This window comes from Dermacentor silvarum, chromosome 7 (genome assembly GCF_013339745.2).
Source record: "Dermacentor silvarum isolate Dsil-2018 chromosome 7, BIME_Dsil_1.4, whole genome shotgun sequence".
Classification (NCBI taxonomy): domain Eukaryota; kingdom Metazoa; phylum Arthropoda; class Arachnida; order Ixodida; family Ixodidae; genus Dermacentor; species Dermacentor silvarum.
Genome location: NC_051160.1, coordinates 21,133,178 through 21,149,509, shown reverse-complemented (window position 1 = coordinate 21,149,509; position 16,332 = coordinate 21,133,178). Strand labels below are relative to the sequence as shown.

The window sequence follows — 16,332 nt, the reverse complement described above, 5'->3', positions numbered from 1 at the left end:
TCGACAAAAAAAAAAAAAGAATTTTGTTGCGTGGTTTGTCCTTTCAGCTCGCCAAAGCTCGAGCGCTACTTGCGCGCGATTGCTTTGCTGTATAATCCTCCAAGCATGGCTGAGGCGGGCGACAATGCAAGCTTATGTGCACATCCTTGTTGACGCTTAGGGTAAAACAAGAAGCAGGTCGCACAATTGCGAATAATTTATCCTTAGCCTTGGCTAAAACGGTAAACAGGGTAATTTGCGTATGGCGTTGTGTCCAGGCAGGAAATATATCGCCGAAGGTATAAGGCAAAAACGTAACACAAACAAATTACAAAAAGAACACACAAAGAAAAACGCAACAGCGTTAACAAGGGAGGCGGCGGGTGTCAGGGAACCCGCGATAGTACGCAGCCGACGAAAAGCAGCAGCGGCGACAAAAGGTCAGGCCTGGTCGCTCGGCCCGCTTCGTCCTCGACGACTTCACCGAGAGGCTTGTCCTCCTCGCCAGCATTGGTCACCGAGATCTTCCAGCCAAGGAAGTAGTGCGTGAAACACTGCACACGCGGCGGCGGCAGAGCGATGCCGACGTTATCATTGCATCACGAATGCACACGAAAGAAGAAAAGAAAAAAAAACGCTGTGCAGAAACCGTCGAAGACGATTAGTCAAAGTAATCGATCTAGCTTTCTGAAACCGCTGAATTATCTGTGAAATTTTCTGGCGCAACGTTTGTCCCCGTTCCACTGTGGTCACGGCGGCCTCCCATTGAGGCCGAGCCGATCGGTTTGCTTTTTTCCAACTTCCATACATTTTCTGCCACAGTCGTCACAGCCGCACAGTGGGCCGCCGCCGCCGCAGCTTCGCCGACCTCCAAAATTAATAAAGGTCTTGTAGTGAAGAAGAAGAAGAACAGGGAGCAAGCAGTAGTGGGCAACGTCCGGCTTCGGAGTTCCAGGTTTGAAGAAGGTACCCAGCACCTCCACCACTTTGATAAGGAGATTTACTGACGGCAAGCGGCAGGCGAAAAACCAGTACAGTCGCAATAGAGCAACGGTCTCGGCGCCAAGAGCTCGTGGTCTGCGCTCACGTCCTACATCTATGAGAGCGCCCCACTACTGCTTGCTCCCTGTTCTTCACTACAGTCTGGCTTGACGTCAGCGCCTCTCCGACCAACCAGCGAGGTCCGGACACAGTAGCCCCTTTCTCTCTCCCACGGTGACCTACTTTCTGTCCGTTGACTCCGCTCCGTGGCAAGACCCCCTGATGATGATGACGACGATTTAATGGCATCCCCTTTGAAGCGGGGCGGTGACAAAAAGTCACCTAGCCAGCCCTACTCCTCTTTCCCCACGACGCCACCCTCTCACCATTTTATCAGAGAAAAGAGTCCGGCTTCCGAGTACGAAAACGGCGATTCAGAAAACCAAGGAAAGCTATTCGCTTTAAACATCTCATGTACTAGCTGTTCTTACTTCATCTTGTATAGCGTCCTATATTGCCATGTGGGAAGCTGCTGCAGAGGTTTTTGCTTGAGCTAGCTGGTTGGACATCGCGATGCAAGTATTACGGCGCCAGAAAAAACACAGAAAAAAAAGAACGAGGACAAAAAACACATCGGCAGGACGGGCGCCATGGCGAGGTGAGAGATGCATCAGCTGCCTATGGTGTGTGACGGTACATGAGATGCATGATTTAGGCGATCGACGCCAAGTGCACCTGTGTTTTCGGCTCACAAATACAGTAGCGCGGTCCGCAAGGACTTAAAGAGACGACATAAAAAGCATGTGACCACAAACACGGGAGAAAACGTCCAATCGCACCGTTATAAACTGAATAACACCTGTGGTTCGAAAAAGACATGTCACCGGAGCCATATTTAGACAAGCGGACTTTTCCTCGCAAGGGCAGAAACTGCCCTGCAGGATCAAGAGAAGATGCCTTGCCGAAACGTTGGATTCAATTCAATTCAATCCTCCGTATTTTTGTAACCTTCCATCTTGTTTGGATCGCACCGTTAGAATCGTAAGCCTAATAAGGACGGACTGCCGATGTTACAACGCTTGGTCGTCTCGCCACGGCGTCAGTAATCTCCGGGCACGCGATGTCGGGCGTCTTGCGCATGCGCCAGAGCGTGGTACTTCTGCTTTTGATCCCACGCACTACTTTCATTGGGCGCGAGTATAGCAGATGGTCTATCCCCTCGAGAAACATATGAAAGGGAACAAGGAAATTGCCTTCAAGAAGCCGTAGTGGCTTGACACATATGTTTAGCGCAAAAAGCGTCCAACGACATATGTTCGGCGGGAAAGCTACTTGTTACATATCAACACGTCAGATTCGAGGCCACGCGTCCTTTTTCATGGCCAGGAAATGTCCCCGAGAGTAGAGTATATATAGATGACGTATATAATGCTCTCATCTTTACGGTCGTGTGAGCATGCTAAGTGCGCGCGCGCAGTTCATTCGGAACAAGAAGCGTTTGGTGCAAGCACTTTGTGGAAACGCATGGCACCGAATACCTGGTAGTAGACGACGTTCGGCGTGTTCTTGTCCGGCGTCCAGCTGAAATGTCCCGGCTGACCTTGCTTACAATCGAGCGTCAGCGTCTTGCGGTATTCCTGAAATGTGGCGGCCTTGGTGCTCGCGCCGTTCGGATCTTCTTTCCACTCGCACAGGCGACCCGAGGCTGCGCCTGCAGGTTGAGACCTCGGAGCTCAAAACATGAGTGACAGAGCCGAAATTATGGACCAGAGATAATGGAGGTTTTCTGCTCCCGTTGTCAGCGATTAACTAAAAAAAAAAAAAAAAGAGAGAGAGAGAATGGCACAGAAGAGAGTAGGAGCCTCCGAGATCGGAGGTCATGGTCTCACCTTCATTTTGTTACGAAACAAATGAAGATGGAGCCATTCTGTTGATCAACGGTGGAGATGAACAAGGAATGCCTCAGCCCGAAGTCGACGTCTCTACGACAGGACTTGCATCGGTCAGTGCGAAATTCCTGGCGTAGCCACGCCCTGGGCGTAGCCACGCCCTTTTTTCTTCAAGTAATGTCCGCCTCTTCGAGTAGACCAGCTTATGAACTAGAATTGTCCTATCTGCCACAGGCAACCTTTAATTTTTTTTTGAAAGTGTTCGCCGATACTTCCGGTATATGTCATGCAAAAATGTCACACTCACCCTTAGTCACGACTGGTTTACCCTGAGCGTCAAGGGATACGCCAGCGAACAGGAGATGTCCCTGAGAAAGGAAGAAAAAAGGAAATGGAAGTTGGATTCAAAGTGCGCGCAGGTGTCTCAGTCACGTGTCTTAGTTCGCGAATTTGTTTATCCGTCGCTTATATTGAGACATATACTAATGCGAGCAGCATATTACGATCTATAGGAGATAGGCCGAACGTCGGATCGAACTATCGATCATTCTAAAGCGCACGTTTGCAATGGGAGGACCTCTTCGCTAGCTCGGACCCGGAAGTGCAACTAGCGCTTCTGGGCCACGTCCGGCTTGCGGCAGAAGCCAGTGGAGCCCTGGATTTGGGGCCCCACCCATCTCTCCTAAACCCTTCTCTTTTACCTCAATAAATGTTAGTCATCTTCTGCTTACCGCTACAAAGCCGAAACGCAGACAGGACGAAAAAAAAAAAAAGTCCCAGTTTCGCCCGAAAGACGAATCACTGATCGCGATAGTAATTTATTGGAAAGCTGTACGAAATATTTAAGACGTTAGCTTTATCGGCCGTATAAACTGTTGTAGACATTCGATTACTAACTAAATTAACAAGCAAGGTGTGGCACGCGCATCGGCCAGTATGAAGAGATCTCATTAGATGAGCGCGAACACTCGCTGTTACAACGTTGGTGTGATGACGAGCGTAAGCGAAGCGGAGAGAACGCTTCTGCCTCTCTTTTCAACGCGTCTCCGAAAATTGATGATGACGATGATGATACACTTTAATAAATAAAAAGATGAGATTACACGACCTCCAGGCACTAAGTACGCGGAAAGACAGCGCACATTCAGTCATCAGACGTGTTGGCCCACGCCATTGCACCCTCCGGAGGTTACCTACATACAAGATTACCCGATACGCAAGACAGGGCTAGAGGAGAGGACGCACATTTCACCAATTCAACGGCAGTGATTTCAGCGGTGTCGCGTCTCCAAAACTAAGATGACGCGACATACAGACCGATACTCGGCGCGCTGGAAGACGGCGCGCATCACGAGGCCACCAGGCCTTTTCTTGGCTCGGGCGCATCGACCGCGCAGCAGATCACCTGACCACCACCACATCGCGCGCGGGCCGCTCATTCTCATCGCACTTGACTATACGCAGGACAGCGCGACCGCGATAACGGCGACGGTGAAAGCGCGTCCGTGTAATTTCTATTGCATTAAACGTATACGATCGAGGTCCTAAATCAAAATTCTGCCTAACGCTATAGTTGCCAGTGTTTAACTTTCTCAAAATGCAACAAATTTCATTCGCATCGGCTCAGCGGTTGTCTCAAGAGTGGAAAGGAGGGAGGGAGCTCAAGTATGCTGGGTGTTTCTAAAGCGAATGGCTTTTTTTCGGCCCTTTCGGCCGTTTTCGTGGTTGGTAGGTGGTCGGTCTCGGCATGGACTCGGCATGGAAAACCTTCACTCACTCTAGCTAGCTATCTTTCTTTTTCTCTCTCTAGATACATCTCTATCTAGATCTCTATCTCTCTCTCTCTCCATAGATATATCTATATCTGGATCTCTCTCTCTCTCTTTATCTTGGACAAGGGTGTTCTCGCATCTCGCCCCCATTGAAACGCGGCCGCCGCGGCCTGGATTTGATCCCGTGACCTCGTAATGAGCAGCGGAACACCACAACCGCTAAGCCACCGCGGCTTCGTGCATGAAACGGCGTTTTCATAATAAAGTAAGTGGAAGAACACTGCATTTTTACCGCAATATTGATGGCGCATATCTCGAAACATTAATTAACAATCATCGTCTATATGGTGTATTGCGAATGCTTTTTTAGACTACACAGAATTTAAAAGAAGAATCGCCTGTGGCAGATGGCTTTAGTCTAGTTCTTGAGCTGGATTACTCAAATTTAGAAGCGTGCATTACTTTCATGCGAAATTAAATGCATAATCGACTATAATTAAGAAAAGTTCACTTAATTAACATTTTAACAACTTTCTTTACGGCACATATTGCAGCTCACGCGTTGTAGCCAGTGCGTTCGCAAGGCGCATCCAGTTGGAATAATTTTCAGGACCACACCAGTTTCGTGATAGTCACTCGGAAAGTGTGCGACGAAAAATACACGGGCGACCCTATCATTTTTATGCATCAATGCATAACTGAATTGAATTCTGGGGTTTTACGTGCCAAAACCGCGATTTGATTATGAGGCACGCCGTAGTGGGGGAACTGCGGATTAATTTTGACCACCGGGGGATGTTTAACGTGGCCCCAATTAATGCACGGGACACGGGCGTTCTTGCATTTCGCCCCCCATCGAAATGCGGCCGCCACGGCCAGGATTTGATCCGGCGTCCTCGTGCTTAGCAGTGAAACACCATTGGCGCTAAGCTACTGCGGCTTCAATGCATAAAACGGCGTTTTGCAATCTCACCGGCTACAGTTCATGAAATGCAGTGTGTGCCGTGAAGTAAATCGAAAATTAATTAGTGAAATTTTGATCAGTCGATCATGGATATCGATTGCTCGTGCAAGTAATGTCCGCTTCTTCGATAACCAGTTTCAAAGACGAGCTTATTTATTTTACACAGGCAATCAAAAAAAAATCTGTTTATACCTAAAAAAAGCAATCAAAAAAAAAAAAATCTGTATACCTAAAAAAAAAGAACACCCGGTATATACAGTCAAACCCGGATATATCGAACCTGAAGAGGATCACAAGAAAGTTCGATATATAGGTATTTGGATCTATAATATAAAAATTTTAAGGGGATTTTACTGCTGTTCGTTATACACAATCATTCGTTATATGCGGGTTCGATATATCCGGGTTCGACTGTAGCTCTTTTTCTGCCTATGACCTGCAGTATGCAAAATGTAAGACCGCCGCGCGCATCTTATAGGGAGTCGGGCGAGAAGAGGAAGCTGCTGCGCAAGGGAGCCTCTCACGTCTACAGCGTTGCCTCACGCGTGAATCTGCGAGAGCGCGTATACGTACCGGCTTGCCGAGAGACGCAATCTCCTTGGAGCCGCCACCCTTGGCACTGTCGGTTATGTAGAAGGGGTGGTAGTTGGTCGACGTCGAGTCGTCGTCCCCGCCTTCCACGATGAACTTGTACGTCTTGCCGCGTTCCACGTGGAGCACCGGAATCAGCTCGCGGTTGATCCACCACGAGATCCCCCAGCCAGACTGGCCTGCAGACAACAACGCGGGTGATATATGCCTCGTTGTTCTCGCGTTTCCGGACTTTCTCTCTTTCTTTATTTGTTTCCATTGCGAAAATCAAGCAATGGCGGCGGCTAGGATAAAAGGCGCACTGAGGCAGCGCTTGAGGTGCCGCTTGAGGTACCCTTTAGTTTTTACATGGTGGCAGTGAGTCGCGCAGTCAACATTATACAGAAACATGATTACATATGATTGTTGCGGTACAATGATTATCCAGTGCAAGAGAGTTTTCAATAGTGCAACAACGAAATGTAACAATGGCAAGTAAGAACAATTCAGACAGTAAACACCATCGCATCACATACACACGGCAGTAAGTAAATAAAATTGAAAATTACGTGCACTTGACAATGCGTAATTAAAGATGAAAAGAAATAGTGCTAGATTAATATTGGAATGATTAGGAGAAATAATAGATGAGCGAAAATTATTTCACTAAAAACACTTAAGAATACGTATATGTGAATACAGGCGAAAAAGAAATTATGCTTGATTCATTGATTAGGAGAAGGATCGGATAAGTGAAAACAGTTCTGAGCGTGTTATGTTGATATCAGTGCCGGCGTCGTGAAATAAATGAAGCAGTCTGGGTAATTTATTTACTTTGACACGTTCAAGATGCACCAGATGGAAAATGAAATCCAGTATAGAGTACACGATTCTATTCGAGGGCTTGTGGCCCTAGCTAGCGAAATGACAGGGGCGTTCTCACCAGTGATGGCTGCGTAGCCGCGATCTCCTCCTGTCGGACCGATTTGGGCGGTGAACGTGTCTATGTTGTACTTCTTGAACAGGTCGCGCCCTCCAAACAACTTGCGGTGTGTGTCGGGGGGTGGCACCTGGTGTTGGGATAACCGCGGGCAGTTGCGCTTCGGCACCCGGTCGAACTGCAGGATGACGGGCACTGCGCCGCAGAAACAGCAATAGATGCGGCAGGGAATCGTGAAAGCAGATTAAAAATTTGCCTGTATACAATCTGTCTGCACAGCATATCTTAAAGGAATGCTCATATAATATTCTCGAAAACTTCTTTTTCTTGCTTCACATTATTCTCAAAGACCTCACAATCCTAAAAAAAAAAAAAATGACAGCAGATCCACGAGGTGAATGATGATGAGTGGGCGAAGCTCCGGAGGGAATCATCGGATCTCCCGCTTGACGCTAGCACAAACGCGTTAGAAACGTGCAGTACTCTCTAGTATAAGGGGGAGCGGCCACAGCGTCTTACGCAGCCATTTACACATGCCGGAACGTGCACCGCGTTTGCCGACGCCATCACATGACTTCTGAGAGAGTATACCCCCCCCCGTATTCATAAACGCTCCTCGACTTGAATTTGACTTGCCACCGCTTTGGGCAGCGCGTTCGAAACGCGTTGAAGGTAAGGTGGAGAGGCCACAGCGTCTTACACCAGCTTCTTACACGGGCCGTAACGCGCTAGCACAAACGCGTTAGAAACGCGCTATAAACGCGGCCTTTCGTTAATGTTGGGTATTTATAGCCATCGTGGTGCGTTTGTCCATGTCCGCTTCGTGGCGTAGTGGGCTAACGCCGTGCGCTCGGAAGCGAGGGGTCCCTGGTTCGATTCCGCGCTACGGACACAACTTCGGAATTTTTTTCTCATTTTTCTCAGACTGGTTACACACTACTACTACTACTACGACGGGGACGGAACGGGTGCCGCTATAAGGAGCTTCGCCCCTAAAAATAAAGGCAAGGCTCACAGCGCCCTAAATCTTTATTGCGATAGCAATTTATATGGACACTCCAGTCGCATTCCCGCCGTCGGCGTCGCCGTGATGTTCCGTATAAAGTCCAAGTGCGATAACATCGTCGCCGATAAGTGGTTCTTGAGGGAAAGGGAAAGGTTGGCGCCGTACGCTAGGTGTGCGAGTGAAACGGTCCGAGCGTGAGCCAACGACGGCGGCTCAGCCTCGCGCGGGCGAGCGAGGAAAGCGGGGAGGAAGCGCGCCGTCTTCCATCTCGCGCAAGGTACCGGAGGGGGAGAGAGGGCGACGTTCTACTCTAGGGGCGGCTGCGTACGGCGCGGCCGCTCAATACGCAGCCATGTAATAATCGCCGGCTGGTGGCTTCGTGTTCGCACTGCAGCGAGTTGCAGCACGAAGGGCGATTCGCTCGCTGCTGCTGTTGCTCTTCGCCGCGCCGCCATTCCGACAGCGAGTGTCTGCGGTCATCGAGTGAGATGTGTTCATGTTTGCCTGTGTGCAGCGTGACACCATGATTGTTAATTTAGTTAGGAAGCGAATGTTTACGAGCTTATACGGCCGATAAACCTATTATCCTCAAATAATTTGCTATCGCAATCGATGCTTCGCCTTTCGGGCGAGACTGACTTTTTTTTCATAAGCGCGTGTTATTTATTTTTAAACTAAGTTACTCATATTTAGAAAAAGAATTTTGAGCTTGTAAGTTATAAATAAGCTAGACCTGCAAAGACAAGCGAGGAAACGCGTACACAGGCCCAATAAATGTAGTACGCACCATGGCAGGCTTGTTATTTAATTTTTTTACGTGCCAGAACCACGATATGATTATCGTAGTGGGGAACTCCGAATTAATTTCGTCCACCTGGGGTTTTAACGTGCAACCAATGCACGGTACATGGGCGTTTTTTGCATTTCGCCCACATCGAACTTCGGTCACCGCGGCCGGGATAATTGATCGCACGCCTTCGAGTTTAGCAGCCAAAACTACTACGCCAAAGCTACTACGCCACCACGGCAGGTGCAGCCTTAATATGTTTTCATGCTTACGTTTTTCAATCAATAGAATATTTTCATTTTTACACTAAGTGATGTTTGTGACTGGCGTCATGTTTTGTAAAAGTGCTTTGGGGAGAACTAGTTTTATCATGCTAACCAAATTTAGCATTAAAACACTCGGGCTGAAAAGTGATCATGCGATTCCTCGCAGGAAGAGAGCGCAAAGCATGTTTGACCATTCCAAAATATGGTAAAAGCATGCCGCAACTACTGTTTGAGATTAACAGCTTGTCGGAGAAAATGTAAGATTAAAAAAATTCAGTAATAAATTTTATTGTGAGGAAACACATGAGTGGAATTATTAACGAATTGCAAAGCTTAACTACACCATCGCTTAGTTGACGTGTCATATAAAGCTGCGCTAACGCTATATTATTTACATACATTGAAGTTTTGCGACTGAGTTACGTGATCGCGTACTGCACCGCAATGGCTGTAGGTTCGTGGATGGCGCATAAAAATACAGCTTTTGCTACCTTCGTAATACTGACAATTATACAATTTACACAAAAAAACGGAGGGGGGGGGGAAGACTAATGAGAACTTAGTCATTCTGGCCGGAGCGCATCAGACGACAAAGACGATTCCCCCGGCTGACGTCACCGCAATGCCATTCCCAGATGCAACCATCGCTTGCGCAAAAGACCAATACCTTACCCGAGCCACAGGACAGCTTAACATGCCATGTTCGACAGCTCGAACCTCCTAGAGAACAAACGTTTTCGTGAAGTGTTATACGTATTTCACCTGCTTTCGGTCTACTCTGCCCCATGCGTCAGAACATACGTATGTAGGTTGACGCACGAGTAACCCATTCCGCTTAGAACACCCGACCACGAACTCAAGAAATGAGGTTGAGGACCCGACCTCAACCTAAGTAATGAGGTTGAGGTGAGCTCAAGGTGAGGTTGATGGCCGCCCCTGAAAAGCTGAGGCGAGGTCTCCTAATTGCACCTCAACCTCACTGGATGAGGTTGAAGTTGAGCGAGGTCGTCAAATTTAATTAGAGGCCGATGTGAGTCAAGCATTCCGAGGTCGTTTGCTTACTTGTTGCACCAGTGTATATCTTCGTGTGGTAGAGTACGGTGTCCGGAGCTTTCTCGTCCGTGGGACCCTGCGCTGCTACCATCGCTTGTGGGCCCGTAGCCGGTATCACCTTGTCTTTGGCGTCGCCTGCAACAAGCCGTCAAGTTACGAAACAAGGCTTGCGTGATCGGTGCAGCTGTTGTGCAAACGAAGGCGTGGCCGCAAAATGGAAGTTCCAAATTTATGACAAACAAAGGCACGGGGAGGATTACGCTGTGAAGTCTTCTTACAGCGCAACGGAATGCCTATTACGAATCGTAAGAGTTGGGGTAGTTATATTACGCCCACTATGATGACGTCTACGTTGCTCATTCTACTCGCACCTAACACAAGGGACAAGTCCTTGCTCTCTGATCCATATACTTTTTTCTTCGTGCGGATTAGAGATAAAAGACAGTCGCAATATGGCCAGGATTCATAGTCGATAAAGGCAGCCATAGACAGTGCATATACCGAAAACCCAGACCTCGAAGCTTTTTGGCCCCAGAAATGAGAACGTGCAACACCCGGACGTTTCGTCGGGCTCGTTGAAACTTTTATAAACTCCAATGCTCTAAGCTCGCTTAAGCCTGTATATCATTTGAATGGTTGATAAATTAATTGTGCGAATAATCGACTGATCTAGAGATTGACCGATATATCTTTAGACTGGTGTTGCTTGCTTTCTGTGCGGTCAACTGACTGCTAATATATGTCCCCACTACTGCAGGTGACGTATTACGTATATTACGTACATTACGTATAGTTAAGATGAGCGCGTTACAGGGTGATTGCTCAATAGATGAGCTAATGAATTGATTTAGTGAGTGGCCAGGTCAGTGACATCGTTCAATAGACGCACTAATAAATTGGCTAAGTGAGTGAGCGGATGTTTGTAAACAACAACGCTACATGCTTGCAAACAAGGAAGATATGACGTTGCTGGCGCTCAGGTGCATGGACAAAAAAAAAAATATAGCACTTTGTACTTTTTCTCGTCGAGTCACTTGAATTCGTCAATTTGTGTGTTTTTTTTTTTTTTTTGTATACGACTACAAAATGGTCAAGACCGTTAGAATCGCGTTCGCCTACCAGAACCAGCAGGTGCGCGGTAGGCAACGATATGATATGTCATGGCCTGTATGACGCCATATGTATGACGTCATGGCCAGGAGCAGGTCTATGCCTGTACCCCCTTCCGCGTCTGGGCAAACGCGACACCGTCACACGTGGAAGCTGCGTCAATTCAGCGTCTGTTCCGAGCAACCAAAAGCACTGTGAAACGCTGCCGGACTACTTGTCGCGGTAACACATGTGCAGCATCCACGCGCCCGTAGCTTTCACTCCATTGCCACAGAAAGTTGTCCGCGAGTGTAGCTATAATAATGCCGCGCGTCGTGGTCGCTCGGCGCCAGAACGCGCCTATACACAGCATTCGACATTCCCTGAACATTGCCGCGATAGCGAAAGCAGTCTTGTCTGAAGAGAATTAGCGGTCGTCACGAACAGTGTTCTACATTTCCAAATCTTCACAAGAGGCAGCCATCACTCTTGCATTTACGGCGAGTCATGAATAAATAGTGAACGCGCTTGACCCGTCAGATCAGATTCGACGACCGACAACTGTGCTCCCCGCAATCGTTGTAATTTGAGCGTTGCATTGCTCTTTTTTTTTCAAATCAAATTTCTTGCATTGTATTTGAATATGCCAGTGTTGTCTGGAGTCCTCACCAGAAAATACTGAAAAATAAAGTAGGAAGAATCTAGCGGCTCGCGGCCCGGTTTATATATTCAAAATACAGAAGGGACGATCCAGTTACAGCGATGTTAAAATTGTGTGATCTTGAATCGCCACATCAACGCAGACTTAAAAGCATATCAAAGTTCCCTTTTCAATTACTGAAAGGAGAGTTTGATATTAACAAAAAAGACGACTTACAATTGTCTGGGAAACGAAGTCAGAGGGCTTCAGCCCTACTTTGCTCGAAAATAGGTATTCTTTTCTTCCTGATGTAAGTGAGGCAGGGAATGGGCTTCCGAGTTTTGTGGTAAATACAAATGATGTTAATGAGTTCATACGTTTACTTGATGTATATTTATGTGATTTGATGCGATGGACAGCCTGAGCTTCAGATATGGTTATTGATTCAAACGGATCTTATTGTTTGGCTGTAATACTTGTTTTATATGTCTATATACTATAAGTGTGTATTTTAAATCTCTGACTGGTCGCCTCCTGAGGAGGAGGAGGGGGCGACTTTCCCTCGCACACCTCCTCCCTAACCCCATCCGGGCCCAATAAAAGTTTTATATCTCTCTCTGAATGCAAAATGTTCTCTCTCAGTGTAATGACCTTCAAGAAATGGTAATAGTATTCTTAAATAATAAAAACAGACAGAAAGCTAAACATTCGGGGAAATATACAGAAGAATGTCCCAAAATCAGAGATTGAGCCGGAATCCCGGGCACAAGTTCGCCAAATAAAGAGAAAACACAGAGAAAGCTAAACGTACGGGGGAGCATACAGAAGAGTGCGTCACTAAATCAGTGATTGTGCCGGGACCCTGGGCAAATGTTAACCCAATCTCCAATAAAGTGTTTGATTTGGAGCTCACAGTTTTGGCAGTGTTGGGTTATTCACCGTCACTGCAACGGGGCAGTAAATTGTGTTTTCTAGTACAGCAGACTAGTTCTGTAAGTGAAATAGATCATAAGCTGTTTCACTGATCGACTAGTTGACCGTAATGTACAATTCATTGACTGATTGATTGATTGATTGATTGATTGATTGATGGTGTAGCTTACCCGTGTTGAACTTGCGGGAGTATACGACATCGACAATTCCGTTGGCGTAGCTCGACGATATGACTGTCAGATCTTCCGTGCCACCCTGCTTATCGTCTGGACAAACGCCATCGGTACCGGAACACTGTGATCACAAAAGCCGCGTTCGCCACACTTTAAATGCACACGTTATCAAAGCTCTAGTTTTGAGGTTATGTGTCAGTCTATGGTCAAGTTTAAATTCGAGATCACTTTTTTTTGGCTACCGTGCCCAACTTTGGTATGGTTATCTAGTTCCGATACGATGAGCAAGTAAAAAGATTTTTTTTTAAACCTAGCCCCTAACAGAAATCGAAATCCGGGCCGAGTTTGTTAAGAGAGTATATACTTGTACTCGATGCCACGCCAACAATTGAGCTTTGTTTCTGTTAGCAGTTTTGTTTCAGCCAGTAGCCACACAGTATTGATCGTCATACTTGCGCACAGACTACGTTCAAACTTCAATTTGTCGCAAATTACAAGTAATATATTATTGCGATATCAATTATATATATGCACACTCCAGCCGCATTTTTGCCGTCGCTCTTGCCATCGCCGTGAGGTTCCGTATAAAGTCCAAGGGTGATAAAATCGCCGCGCGCCGTATGCTGCATGTGCGAGTGAAAACGTGCGAGCCGACGGTGGCGGCTCAATCTCGCGCACGCAAGGGAGGATATCGGGAAGGAGGCGCGCCGTCTTCCATCGCGCACAACGCTCCGAGGGCAGGGTAGGGGAGAGTGAGTAGAAGAGGGGGGGGGGGGCATTCTACCCGGCCGGGCCGCTGTATCTTGAAAGCCATCTGCGTCAGGGGGCCAATTCGCCAGGCCACGGCACACTGCTGTATTTGCTCGGCTTAGTTCGCGTTGATGCCAGACGCAGCACGAAGGTCAATTCGCTTGCTGCTGCTGGCGCGCTTACTCGCTACAGCGTTTTGACAGCGAGTTCCGCGGTCATCGAGTGAGATGTGTTCATGCTTGCTTTCGCGCGCGTGGCACCATGGTTGTTCATTTAGTTAGTATGCCTATGTTTACAAGTTAACGCAGCGGATAAAACTAGTATCCTTACTTCGTATAGCTGTCCACTAATTGGCTATCACAATCGATGCTTCACCTTTCGGGCGGAACTGAGACTTTTTGCAATCATCAAAGGTATTCAAGGATGCGCCTATGTGAATCAGCAGGTTATCGGACTTTCCTGTAGTGAACATACAGAAAATGCAACAGAAATTAAAAGAAATTGCGTAGCCTGTAACGGGCAGCGTTACCGGGCACGTAGCCACAGCGAGGTATACGCGAAATGTCTTGTGCGTGCTGCTGGGGTTACCCTTCTACCCTTGTGCTCATACATCCTCAGCAGCACGCAAAATACTTTTCACGTAAACCCAGAGTGCGGCTGCGTCCTCGATACAGCCTACCAGAATTTTCGTGCTAACTTTCATCCAGCCTCTTTCACACCTTGAAAGCGAGATGAAACAACCGCAACAAACGCAACCACAGCGAGGCGACTAGAGGCCGCTCGCCTATCACGTGACGAGTGCCTACATCTCCTCTATACTTCTTTATGACTAGGCTTCAATACTGTCGCGTGACGATCTCTCCTAGTTTTTTCTCCCTCCATGATCATTCACATTCTGGCTGACCGGCCATACTTGGAGCTGCCGTACACACGAGCGCCAAAGTACTTTGTAGTAATTTTTTCTAAGGAAAGTCTATGGGTTGCAGTAGGTTGCAGCAGTGACAGCTACGACAACAACTCGAGGTGCCTCGTCGCGAGACCGAGGGCGCTATACTAGACGCACTTAAATTCCGTCATGTTGTCATATACACCATGCTGTCAGCTCTGATTGGCCCACGGGGCTGCTACGGCCTCCCTGATTGGCTCAAAATGCCGCCATTGCGGAATTTGGCAATAAATGGCGGAGCGTTTGAAGGTGTTCCACAATATCACCACGAGCCTCTAACCAAATGACGTCGGTTGCGTCGGCAGCCGTGTCGACGGCTCCGAGAGTTTCTGCCGCCAGCAGATCCGTACCTGCGCCTTGCCCGTCATGTAGTAGTCCACGACGGAGACCTTGCTGTTCGCCTTCGAGATGAAGATCACGGCGACGTCTGCGCCCACCATCATGCTGCCGTCGGCTTTGCCGCTGACGCCAAATGCAGTCCACATGCCGGGCACTAAAAAAGACCGTTGATACGACATTTCAAAGCAAGCGTATCCTGCGTTGGTTACGTTTCTTTGGACCAAGTATCTATGTCGAGGTCTAATTTCAGAGGGAAAGGGCTAAGGGATGATGATGATATTGTTCAAAATTTTGGCTTTTTATGCCTTCATTATTCGTAGACGTCTTGTTTATTACTACCCTTACCCTGTAATGCCCTGCAATACCCTGTAATGCCCTACTATTACTCTGTAATGCCCGAACACTGTTCCACCTCAATGTAAATTGGGGCAACTTGTTCATCTTCAATTCTAACCATGGAGAGTTCATTTGTACATACCCAGTCCCGCATCTACAGTTACCCAGGCATAAAACCAGTTACCCAGTTACCCAGTTACCCAGTAGGCATAAAATAGGTTCGTTGAATAGCGGCACATATACCGGCTGTCCCAGTTAACTTGCACCAAGATTAAAAAAAAAAAAAAAACTAAGAGCTCTAGAGAAATCGTACCAACTACATAGTAGCCGTAGTCGGGTGTACTTAATTAAGCCAGTATTTTTTAATCACGAAGTATGAATTACTTGCTTTTAGTTAGTGAACGTTTTAATTATTTCTTGAATCGCAAACATATCAATTACAAAGTTGTAGGGCACCTTAAATAACCTCCGAATCAAGCATTTATTTCGTACTGTAGTGTGCCTGGTTGTTTTTTTCCGCAAAAAAAAAAAAAGAAAAAGAAAGAAAGCCCGTGAGATACGCGAAATATGAAATATGTGCGCGCTCGCGCGCCGCTACTCAAGCGCCCCCAAGCAACCGTTGAAAGACATACGTATGCATTCGTTCATCGCCGCATCGTACAACGTTTCGTCATCTAGGAAGGCTCGAGAGGTTTCGCGACCTAACTAGTGTGTTGGTTTCTATTGCTAAAGGGAACGAAAGGAACATACGTTCCGGGCGCGCCTATCTACAGAACATGATGAGTGCGCAAAATTAGTCCCAAGTGCGCCGCCGTCACGGTATCCCGGCTTCAAAATCCCCCCCTACGGCTCCACTGTTCTCATGATGCCGCGACCCTCACATCTATTTCGTATTCTGGATGTGTCGCGCACCCTTCTT

At 47.5% G+C, this 16,332-nt stretch overlaps 1 protein-coding gene across 1 annotated transcript in view; it reads right to left on the bottom strand.

Moving 5' to 3' along the window:
- The window catches only part of LOC119457682 (uncharacterized), a 79,207-nt gene that overhangs the window by 16,244 nt on the left and 46,631 nt on the right, over positions 1–16,332 (bottom strand). Inside the window, exons 22-28 of the mRNA XM_049670938.1 lie at positions 15,089–15,231; positions 13,040–13,163; positions 10,217–10,342; positions 7,099–7,290; positions 6,159–6,355; positions 3,157–3,217; positions 2,499–2,671 (exon numbers count right to left, since the gene is read on the bottom strand). Of these exons, the coding sequence (XP_049526895.1) occupies positions 2,499–2,671; positions 3,157–3,217; positions 6,159–6,355; positions 7,099–7,290; positions 10,217–10,342; positions 13,040–13,163; positions 15,089–15,231 (1,016 nt within the window). The remainder of the gene's footprint in view (positions 1–2,498; positions 2,672–3,156; positions 3,218–6,158; positions 6,356–7,098; positions 7,291–10,216; positions 10,343–13,039; positions 13,164–15,088; positions 15,232–16,332) is intronic.